Genomic DNA, 12,035 nt, shown 5'->3' with positions numbered 1-12,035 from the left:
GAAAGCTTTGGAGTATCGTTTTTATGACTGCCATCGATTCTGCCATTGGTGGGATCTTTTTGATTTTGTTTTATTTTTAATAATTTATATAAATCGTTGAAAAATAGGTCCATATGCGGCGGGTAGTCTTGTTGCTAGGATGATCAACTCCACGCCAAATGGTACTGGGTTTGAGTCCCCCTGGCCGGAGACTGCCTGGAGGCCTCCTTGAGCGAGATGAATAACCCCTTCCTGCACATTAATGACTTGCATCTCCATTCAGTGCATGTCCTTTCAGATCATAGATCATTTGATAATCTTGTCTTTTAACACTGTCATGTCGTGTATTGCTCCACTAAATATATACAATGTGCACTGCAGCCATCACTTGCGTTCACAACGAGGAAATGCCTAAAGAATGCACTTTAATTGTGCTTCTAGTCAACTGTAAGACTAACCCCTGAGCAATCATGATTGTAGTAGTTGTTGTTTTAGTATTTGTGTGACTGAAATGCAAGCTGTTGAGTTGTACACACTGCCGGCCTGTTGCATCGGAGCTCCTCACAGAACAGCTAATAACAGATAAAATAACAAGAGCGCATTAGCTGTGTGCACATATGCACACACCTAACTCTGTCTCTCTCTTTCTATTTTTCTCTCTCTCTCTCTCTCTTTCTCTTTCTCTTTCTCTTTCTCTTTCTCTCTCTCTCTCTCTCTCTCTCTCTCTCTGATTGCGTGTCTCCCTTTCTTCAACACAGAAGTGGTGGGTGTAAGAGTGGTGTCATTTCAACTGTGAACAAACAAGAAGACTTTATGGCCATGAGTTTTGGAGACCTACTGTTCCCCAGATTGGGTTACAAACGTATTTCTCCCCAGGACTAGATACCCGATCTCCAGCTGTCCCCGACACTCCTGGGTGCTTTCCCCACATACTGTATACTGCTTACACCAGATTCTTATCTGAGCTGAACCATTTAATACCTTAACTGTCTGCAACATAATGCCATTGCTTAATCGTCTCTAACCTGCCAACTAAACGTAACCATCTCTAATACCATAACTTAACACCTCAATTTAATCATCTCTGACCTGATAACTAAACTTAATAATCTCTAACCTAAGCTCTGAACTTAACTGCCTCTAACCTGATACCTAACCTTCAAAATCTCTAACACAACCCAATACAATAACTTTACCATCTCTAACCTGATACCTAAACATATCATCTCTAAACGTACCTTCTGTACCCTGATACCTTAAGGTATCATCTCTACCCTGATACCTTAAGGTACCATCTCTACCTTGATACCTTAAGGTACCATCTCTACCCTCATACCTTAAGGTACCATCTCTACCCTGATACCTTAAGGTACCATCTCTACCCTGATACCTTAAGGTACCATCTCTACCCTGATACCTTAAGGTAACATCTCTACCCTCATACCTTAAGGTACCATCTCTACCCTGATACCTTAAGGTACCATCTCTACCCTCATACCTTAAGGTACCATCTCTACCCTGATACCTTAAGGTACCATCTCTACCCTCATACCTTAAGGTACCATCTCTAAGCTAACTGCTACACAGAGGGTTGATAGGAGGGTTAAGGGGTTGTAGAACAGGGCTGGGTCTGTGGATGCCAGGTGTATTCCGTATCCGAACATCAAACACATGTTTACTCATTTATGGCATGGCTTCAGAACTACGAACAAGAGCTGTCAGATGTACTAGCTGTACTGTACCATCTTCTCTCTACTATAGCTCAACCCGGTACACTGGACAGCACTGTGTCCTCAGAAAGAGTTCGCCTCAGGATGTTATTACACACACAAGACACGTGCACAAACACACACATATACACACACACAGGTTGTGCACATTCATTCAGACACTTGCATCTATACAAAGCACAGATATGCGCACACACACACACACACACATACACACACACACACACACACACACACACACACACACACACACACACACACACACACACACACACACATCAGACACTCAAACAAAGGCACAGATATTTTTCTTTAGATCACGTGATCTGACAAACACTTACACAGAATCATACACAGACAACAAAAAGTGTGTGTGTCTGTTTGTGAGGCCTATAGATTGACAGCTTGTAACGATGTGTTGTAGCATTGTGATCACCTATACAACTACATGGGGGGGGGTAAATAACAAGATTCTGCCCCCAAATGACATGATAACAAACTGCTTGTGTTCACACAGCGCACCAATCAGGAGGGAGGGAGGGAGGGAGGGAGGGAGGGTGAGAGAGAGAGAGAGAGAGAGAGAGAGAGAGAGAGAGAGAGAGAGAGAGAGGGAGAGGGAGATGAGGAGTAGGGAGGAGTGAGAGAGAGAGAGATGAGAAGTAGGGAGGAGTGAGATAGTGGACGAAAGAGAGCGAAAAGGGTGGGTGGGGGGAGAGGAGGAGTTGTGGACGAGGGCGTGAAGAGGCAAGCCAAAATAGCTAGGTAAACGTAGTGATGATGAAGAGTTTGTGTGGGTGTGTGTGTATGCTAACACTGCCAGCGTCAGAAAGTTCTGGGTAAATACCAGAAAGAGTTGTGAGCGTGCTCTCCCTCCCGCTCCAGCCTCCCCCCTCTCTCCCAGTCTGCTGGCCGGGCTTGTAAGACCGCCGATAAAAAATAGATGAAGCAGCAGATCTGTGATGCTGTCTGAGAGAGAGAGAGAGAGAGAGAGAGAGAGAGAGAGAGAGAGAGAGAGAGAGAGAGAGAGAGAGAGAGAGAGAGAGAGAGAGAGAGAGAGAGAGAGAGAGAGGGAGGGAGGGAGGGAGGGAGGGAGGGAGGGAGGGAGGGAGGGAGGGAGAGAGCTGGAGAGATAGAGAGAGAGAGCTGGAGAGAGAGATAGATAGAGCTGGAGAGAGAGATGGAGAGGGAGGCAGGAAGACAGAGGGAGAGAGGGAAGGAGAGAGAGACATATATACCTATTTATAACTTGGAGTTTGACTACCTTATACCTTAAAAGCCATGATCTTTTTACTTTACTTAGTTTGTCGTTTTCTTAGTTTCCAAAGTCTCAAGTCTACTAAAAATAAGTTTCTATATGTAATCAGTTCTTATTCCATCTGAATAAGTCTTTTCCTAATCTAACCAGTAATGTAGTCTGCTAAGTCAGTTCCTATCCTAACCAGTGATGCAGTCTCCTAAATGTCAGTTCCTGTCTTAACCAGTGATGTTTTCTAGTCAGTTCTTATCCTAACCAGTGATGTGGTCTAGTAAGTCTCTGTCTACACCAGTGATGTAGTGTGGTCAGTTTATATCTTAACCTGTGATATAGCCTAGTCAGTTTCTGTCCTAACCAGGGATGTAATCTAGTCAGTTCTTATCCTAACCAGTGATGTGGTCTAGTTAGTTCCTATCCTAACCAGTGATGTAGTGTAGTCAGTTCCTATCCTCACCAGTGATGTAATCTAGTCAGTTCCTATCCTCACCAGTGATGTAATCTAGTCAGTTCCTATCCTAACCAGTGATGTAGTCTAGTCAGTTCCTATCCTAACCAGTGATGTAATCTAGTCAGTTCCTATCCTCACCAGTAGCAAGTGATCCTAAAACTCTATACTTGTCTTCTTAACATTCGCTAACCTCCCCAAGCATGGCTGTCAAACTCTTGTGATCTTCTGCATTGTAATCTATAACAAAACTTAAAAGAAAACAGGACTTCAATTAGAGGCCACATACTTTCCTATCTGTTTTATGAGTTAGTTACCACTGAGGTTTGAGTTGCTTTAGCAATAGCGTGCTGCTGTCTTTGGCACTTAGCATAGCTTTAGCGTCTCCAGCATTAGTTGTGTCTTAAGCATGCCGTGAGTCTCTTGGCCATTTACTATTATTGTATTGGTCTGCAGGAGTGACTGTGTGTGTATGTGTGTGTGTGTGTGTGTGTGTGTGTGTGCGTGTGCGTGTGTGTGTGTGTGTGTGTTCATTTAAGGCACTTAGAAATGTGGGGCACTGATAAGGCTGACACAAGGGAGATGGACCCCTACAACACACACACACACACACACACACACACAACTGAGGTGTGTCTCTGTGCTCATTAGGGCTGTAATAAGACTGCTGGTGAAGAGGCGAAAACAGCGATAGAGAGAGAGAGGGGAAATGGAGAGAGGGAAGAGGGAGGGACAGAGAGAGAGAGCGGGCGAGAGGAAGGGAGAAAGAACAGGCATGGTTGGAGGGAGGGTGAGAGGAAGAGAGAGAGCGAGGGAGGAGGAGGAACAGGATATGGAGAGAGAGAGAGTGGGACAGAAAGAGAGGGATGAGGAGGAGAGGAGAGAAGGAAGAAGAGGGATAGATGGTAGGAGAAAAGGGGTAGAGGGACCGCGAGAACCAGGAAAGAGCTGAGATTTTAAATTTTAATAACACTGGTACGATTTTGTAAATCTTTCCTGACAGAAAAGTCCTCATTATTTTCATCTGTCTCTGAGGAACCTTCCTCTCTTTCTCTCTCACTCTCTATTTCTCTCTCTTTCTCTCTCTTTGACTCTCTCTCGCTCTCTCTCGCTCTCTCTCCCTCTCTTTATCTCTCCCTCTCTGTCGTACAGAGACGCAAACAATCTCCTTTACGCTAAATCTCTCTATCGTCCCTCTCTCCCTCTCCTCTCCCTCTCCTCCTTCCATCGCTTTTGCTCCATCTCGGTCTGTATCTCTCTCGGTTCTTCCTGCCTTTTTTCTGTCCCTCGCCCCCTTCTCTTCTCCCTAGTTATATCCTCTGTTTCCGTTGCTTTACTGTAATCACTTTAGTTAGACCCATGTGTGTAACTTTTTCTCTCTCTCTTTTTCTGACCGCCTCTCTCTCTCTCTCTCTCTCACTCTCTCTTTCTCGCTCCCTCTCTCTCTCGCTCTCTCTCTCTCACTCTCTCGCTCTCTCGCTCTCGCTCTCGCTCTCGCTCTCTCTCTCTCTCTCTTATGGATGCTAAAATGTTTTTTGATTGGCCGACAGCACAGAAAGGCTGTTCCACTGATTATTTCCTTTCTTGGCTGTGTGTGCGTGCATGTTTGTGTGTTCTGCATCAATCGCCACCTGGATGCTAATATTATTGGATGGACGACCTTGATGGGAGTCATTTGACGTTTACTGAGCTTGTTTGGCGGGTTACCAGGAAGTACCTTGTTGATTGTACATCAGGACGTAAATCCATATAGACAATATCGATCTTGCACAAAGGGCAGAGTAACGCACACACAAACACACTCATTAGTGAGGCATACAATTTTTTTTCTTTATTTATTCAGTTATTCTTTTATTTACTATTATTTATTTATCCCCCAAGTGTACTTATCACTTGATCTCATCTCTAGGGCTGTTAAATTAATTTCCCCTCCCATAAACCCGCAAACACACACACAAAAGCGCACACACAGACATGCACGCACATAAGCACATACACTCTCATAAATAGACACATGCACACAAACCACAAAAATCAACAGAGACATGCATACGAAAATACACACACACAAACACACACACAAACACACTCATCTAAAACGGGTTGTTGTGGTAGCTATTCCTCCAGGCATTACAAGGGAATAAATAATACAGATAATGTATTTAAATAATGCATGTCTGCTAATAGGAGGGCGGAGCTGGCTATGCTAGCAGCTACACTGGCTGCTAGCTACATAGGATGCTCGCTCATTGGCTGCTACCTACACTAGATACTTTTTATACTGGCTGCTAGCTACAATGGATGCTTACTTCCCTGGATGCTAGCTACACTGGATGCTCGCTACACTAGATGCTAGCTACACTGGTCGTTAGCTACACTGGAGGTGCGCAACACTGGCTGCAAGCTACACAAGATGATAACTACACTCACTGTCATCATCTTATAAAATCCGTTCTTCGTTTAGCTCTAGCCAATCGTCTTCAACCTCCTTCCGATAAGAAGAACTGAAAGGCCAATTAGAAAGGGGTGATTATTATTACACATTATGGAACTCATCTAAGTAGGCTTACACATCTGGCCGAGTGACTCTTTCACACTTTCATCATGAATGTCCTCAAAGCCTCTGGGGAACCTTCCCCAGTCCTCAACATTCCTGAGGAAGCCTTTTGACGGGCTTGGAGTTGATAAAAGCGCCGGCTCCACTACTTTCTACCAAAATGAAATTGCTCCTAAGTTTGATGGAGGCTTCACTGTGTCCCGCCCCTTTTCCACTCTCGCCTTTTAGCTGGAACTCCTCGGGATGTCTGGGAGTTAAGGGGAGGAGGAAGGAAAGGGAAGCGTGGGGGGAGGAGGAGGGGTTTAGTCTGGGTAAAGGGTTTGGGGGGGAGTCCCGGCTGGGTTTCCCCTGGAAGAGTCCAGCGAGTGTGTGCTGCTTTGGGTGAGTGGTGGAGTGTGCCGCCAAACCTGACAGTTCAGGAGGTTTGGCCTTCGAAGAGGTCCAGGCCAGGGATTGGTCTGTTGGCGTGCGTTCATTAAAGGGCGGGGTTAAGGTCAGCACGGTAGCAGGGTGAGTGAGCAACCAGCCAGCTCTCCCGGCTTGATAAATGGTCCCAGCGTCGGCCATTCATCTCCTGCTTAGAGGAGTGGACACCGACCCTCCTCTCCTCTCTTTCCCTCTTTCGTCTCTCCTCTCCTGCCTCCCTCGTTGCGCTCTCCTCTCTTCTCTTCCCCCCTCCTCCCGACTCTCCTCGTCCCTCCTCCCTCTTTTTCCTGTCATCTCCTCTGCTGCCTCCCTCCTCTCTCCCCCACCTCTCTCCCCCACCTCCTCTCCTCTCCACATGTCAGCAAATGTGATAATTCTGTCATTTATCAGAACCGACAGAGGGTAAGGGAATTGTGTGTGTGTGTGTGTGTGTGTGTGTGTGTGTGTGTGTGTGTGTGTGTGTGTGTGTGTGTGTGTGTGTGTGTGTGTGTGTGTGTGTGTGTGTGTGTACCTACCTACCTCCTGGTTGTATTATAGTAGATTCCATCACTAATTTTATTACCTCCAGCCTAGGATTACACACTTTTTCCACGTCATTGTGCAAATAAAACTTTTAAAGTGTCTATGTGTGCGTAGCTGCATGTGTGTAACTCATGACCTGACGGTTAAATGTGGAAACCTCTTCAGTTTGGAGGTTTCTTTACGTTTTTACATGAACAAAGCAATGTCTATTAACATAGAAATATTTATGATTCATATTTATCTGTAAATGTAACCGGTCAACTCTGAACTCACCATTGAAACTGAATTAAAATGTTTTCAACTAAATTGCACACTTTTTGTGCAATTTAAATTGCACACATGTTTGCTGCTCACTTTCAGTTTTTGATTTCAATGTTTTATTAAAATATAGGTATGTCTAAGTACTGGTTCTTTTCTCCCTCTCCTTGTCTCCCCCTCCCCCTCTCTGCAGGATAATCCAGAATCGGTTCCTGGTCTTCATCCTGGGCGCCATCATCCTCATCACCATCATCTTGGCCCTGTATTTTAACCTCAGAGGACGCTGAGCACACACACACACACACACACACACACACACACACACACACACACACACACACACACACACACACACACACACACACACACACACACACACACACACACACACACACACACAAACAAAGAAATCCCTACATACAAACACATGAGCAGACACACACAAGCTTATGCTGAAACGTGTATGTGCACACACACGTTTCACGCAGACAAACACTCCCCCTGACCAAGAGAAGCACACACACACACACACACACACTCACACAAATACTCCCTGTCACACTCAAACACACACACACACACACACACATGCTCCCTTAGACCCTAACAGAGAAATGTGTGTGTTTGATTAATAGCGACAAAGCGCTGTTGTGGAGTAATCAGGACAAATAGACCTCATGAATCACTGTTCCCCCAACCTGACAGAGAGCTCGCTCTCTCGCTCGCTCTCCTTCTTTCTCCCTCCTCCCTTCTTTTTAGGTCCCCTATACCCTCTGCCTTTATTTACTTTTCTCTCTCATTTAGGATATGTCTTTTTCTCTGATTCTTGCCTTTCTGTCCAGGCCTGTATTAGCCTGGTGTGTGTCTGTGTGTGTGTGTGTATGGGAGGGTGGGTGTGAGTGAGGGAGACTGCATGTGTGTGAGACTGTATGTTTTCTGTGTTATATGTGTAGCTGTGTGTGTCTTTGTTTCTAGATATAATAGGTTCATAACCTTCTCATCCGTGTGAGCGCATCATTTTAGATTTGGGAAACTGCATAGTGTTTGCATGGCTTTTATGAGTGTGTGTGTGCAAATGCGGAAGTTAGTGTGTGCATGCTGTTCTACATGAGTGTGCTGGTATTTGCCAGGTACTCGGTGTCTCATTTAAGGACATAACCCTCCACAATGTTTACGTAGCGTAAACTACTGTAGTAAAACGATTGTAATAAGATATTAATCTGAGCTCTAGTTCAGCTCCCCAAACAGACCTAGGCCCGGTCTTTAGATGGAGTCAGGACTTTAAATTGTCTTTCCATATTCCCTAACAAGCCCTAGGTGTTCAAATGTATTCTAGAAAGTACAATCACTCAGATACAAATTGAGTCTTCTGATTGGCCGCTTCATCGGAACCCCTCCCTGTTGCTCAGCGCCGTCAGAAGTTGAATTAACGAAGGCAGTTTTCCACGAGGCAAGCACACATTCCTCTGACATCATAACCCTGTTTGTTCTGCTGATCTGACACAATGATGCTAGAACACGCACACACCTTTCTAAACATCCCCCTCACATTCCACCCCCAACACACACACACACACACACACACACACACACACACACACCCAGGCACACACACTGAATATACAACCGTCTTCAATTTTTTGTACAGTATCTGTCAGTGGTAGAGAGTAACGCATTCTAGTCAACACAGAATACAAACGGTATGATCTTTTACATGTTATCCGCCATCTCTCTCTCTCTCTCTCTCTCTCTCTCTCTCTCTCTCTCTCTCCTTCTCTATCTCTGTCTCTCTCTATTTATTTATGGCACGTGCATTTGTTTTTGAAATTAAAGATTCTGTGTTGAAAGTGTATTTTGCTGATTTTTGGAAAGTATTTTAAATGAAAGCTGCGTGGTTCCATTATGCTGTCTGTGTTTGAGGGAGAGGAGGTTGTGTAGGAGGGCCCGGGACAGCTATAATGAATCAACATTTTATGTAAAAGGGTCCATATTTGACTGTTTATTAACAATAAAATACCTTCTCTGAGCTCTGTAAAGATGTGTGTGAAAACAATATTATTTTTTGTTTGCACATTTCAACGTCTTCTTCACTGCTGGCACTGATTCTACTATAAAGTAACCACCGCTCTAATTGGACCACATCCACTGGGGTGTGACGAGGAGCTGACCATTCAGAACAGCCCGTGCACGCATCTGATCTCCAATGAATCCAACTATGATCAAATGTGAAGTATTTGTCTCTACAATACGTTGGTACCTGTCACTGTTGTTTGTTTATTAAGGTCTGCCTGAAACTGAGTGTGTGCGGTGTCTTTTGAAGACGGAGGGGCTGATAGTTTTACTGGGTTAACTGGGAGTTTGTGTTGTAGAGACTTGATATAAATTACAATTCCAACCACTTCCTGTGTGTGACGCTCTACTCTCTCACACTCACTCAGAGACAAAAAACGCACACACAAATATGCTCTGTATATGAACGTGTTCTTTCTGCTATATATTTGTATTTGTGTGTGTGTGTTTTGGGGGGAGGGGGGAGGGAGGGTTCGTGCCCATTCAGGGTGTCAGCTGCTCGGAGAGAGCAAAGAAGAAACCGAAATAGAGACAGTGAAAGAAATATGGGAGTGGAGAGGAGGGAGCTGGTGGAGGAGGAGGAGGATGAGAGAGAGAGAGAGAGAGAGAGAGAGAGAGAGAGAGAGAGAGAGAGAGAGAGAGAGAGAGAGAGAGAGAGAGAGAGAGAGAGAGAGAGAGAGAGAGAGAGAGAGAGAGAGAGAGAGAGAGATCGGAAACCAGTAAAAGACAGAGTGGGAGAGAGAGGGGGACGGAGTAAGACAGATACGGATGGATTGATAGAGAGAAATACAGACACATAGAAAGAGAGAGAGAGAGAGAGAGGTAGAGCTACAGAGAGCGAGTCCTGGGTGTAGCGGCAGGGTCGATAGAGAGATACAGAGTTGGAGAGAGCGAGCCAGAGCTACAGAGAGCGAATGCTGGGTAGCAGCGTCTCTATTTGAAGTAGTAATGGTGTCAGAGAGCTGGCTGAGTGACAGCCGTCTGTCCCTGAGGAGCTCATTAGGAGCAGCCTCCTGACAAGACCAGGACGCTGCTCCTGTCGCAGGAGCCCACACCGCCTCCTCCTCTTCCTCCTCCTCCTGCTACCCGCTACCTGCTTCTCATTTCTCTCCCTCGCTCCTCCTCCTCCTCCTCCTCCTCCTTGATGCTCCCTGCTCCTCCTCTATCCTGCTCCACCTCCTCACGCCTCCTTCACTGTCTCCTACTCTCTGCTCCATCTCCTCTCTCTTGCCCCCCTTAACCTCCTCCTCTCCCTCCTCCCTGCTCCTCCTTCGCTCTCTCCTCCTCTCCCTCCTCCTCTCCTCCTCTCTCCTCCTCTCCCTCCTCTCCCTCCTCTCTCCTCCTCTACCTCCTCTCCTCCTCTCTCCCTCCTCTCTCCTCCTCTCCCTCCTCTCCCTCCTCTCTCCTCCTCTACCTCCTCTCCTCCTCTCTCCTCCTCTCTCCTCCTCTCCCCCCTCTCTCCTCCTCTCCTCCTCTCCCTCCTCTCTCCTCCTCTCTCCTCCTCTCCCTCCTCTCTCCTCCTCTCCCCCCTCTCTCCTCCTCTCCCTCCTCTCTCCTCCTCTCTCCTCCTCTCCCTCCTCTCTCCTCCTCTCCCTCCTCCCAGCTCCTCTCCCTCCTCTCTCCTCCTCTCCCTCCTCTCCCTCCTCTCTCCTCCTCTCCCTCCTCTCCTCCTGCACCTGCTCCTCCTGTCCCCAAGTCGGCCATGGTGTCCATGAAGGAATGCCATTAAAAGCCTCTCCTCTTGAATCCGTGGCAGGGAGTCGGGAGGTGAGGAGGTAATGATTTGGTTAGAGGGACTGTCCTGTGGTATTATTAAAATATCACCTCAGCAGACAACAGCTATCGTCTCCCCCTCTCTGTCCCACTCCTCTTCTCTACTTCACCCTCTCCCATATCTTTCTTCCCCTCTCTCACCCCTCTTTCTCTCACCCCTCTTACAGTCTCCCTCTCCCCTGCTGTCTCTCCTAGTTTCCCTAAGATCTCTCCTGTGCTTTCATCTTTTTTGATTTTCTCCTCCCTTCCCCCTTTTCTCTTTCCTCGCTTCTCTTTTTCTACCTACACCGTCGTTTGCTACATTCTCTCCCTCGCTCCCTCCCCTGTCACCTTTGTCAACCCCTCCCTCTCCCCCCTCCCTCTCTTTCCTCCCACTCCCCTCCCCCCTCTCCTCCCCCTCTCCCTCCTCTCCTCCATCCCCCCATCTCTCCTCTCCCCTTCCCTCTTCCTCCTTTCTCCTCTCCCCCTCCCTCCTATGCTCCCTCCCCCCATCTCTCCTCTCCCCCTCCCTCTCCCTCCTCTCCTCCCTCCCTCTCTTTCCTCCTCTACTCCCACTATCCCCCATTTCTCCTCTCCCCCTCCCTCTCCCCTCCCCTCTCCCTCTCTCCTCTCCCCTCTCCCTCTCTCCTCTCCCCCTCCCTCTCCCCTCCTCTCCTCTCCCCCTCCCTCCTTTCCCCTCTCTCCCTCCTCTCCTCTGTCCCCCCTCCCCTCCCTTTTCCCTCTCTGATCACCCCTCTCCTCCCTCTCTCTGATTGCCCACCCCCCCCCCCTCCTTCCTGCTGATTAGGTTTGCGAGTGCCGTTGTTTCGCCGAGCAGAGGGGATGGAAACTTGTCAGAACGGGCTTCCATCTCGGGCTCTGAGGGCCAGCGGTGGGAGCAGGTAGAGACACAGAAACACCCGTTAATATTTCATTAAGACGGGCCGGTTAACCCCCCCGTAAGTGGCGGCTCGTCCGTCATCCACAGAGACTGTCAGGAGGGAGGGAGGGAGGGAGGGAGGGAGGGTGTGGGGAAGGAGA

The 12,035-nt window shown here is 47.3% G+C and overlaps 1 protein-coding gene across 4 annotated transcripts in view; it reads left to right on the top strand.

Annotated features, from left to right (window-relative positions):
• The window catches only part of vti1a (vesicle transport through interaction with t-SNAREs 1A), a 116,690-nt gene extending 107,482 nt beyond the window's left edge, over window positions 1-9,208 (top strand). For all 4 annotated transcript variants that reach the window (XM_030340053.1, XM_030340055.1, XM_030340054.1 and 1 more), the window contains one exon: window positions 7,366-9,208. In XM_030340053.1, the coding sequence (XP_030195913.1) occupies window positions 7,366-7,459 (94 nt within the window). In that variant the 3' untranslated portion in view covers window positions 7,460-9,208. The remainder of the gene's footprint in view (window positions 1-7,365) is intronic.
• Window positions 9,209-12,035: the final 2,827 nt, after the last annotated feature.

The sequence above is a fragment of the Gadus morhua genome, chromosome 18 (assembly GCF_902167405.1).
Source record: "Gadus morhua chromosome 18, gadMor3.0, whole genome shotgun sequence".
NCBI classification, from domain to species: Eukaryota; Metazoa; Chordata; class Actinopteri; order Gadiformes; family Gadidae; genus Gadus; species Gadus morhua.
This window is presented reverse-complemented; position numbering and strand designations above follow the sequence as displayed.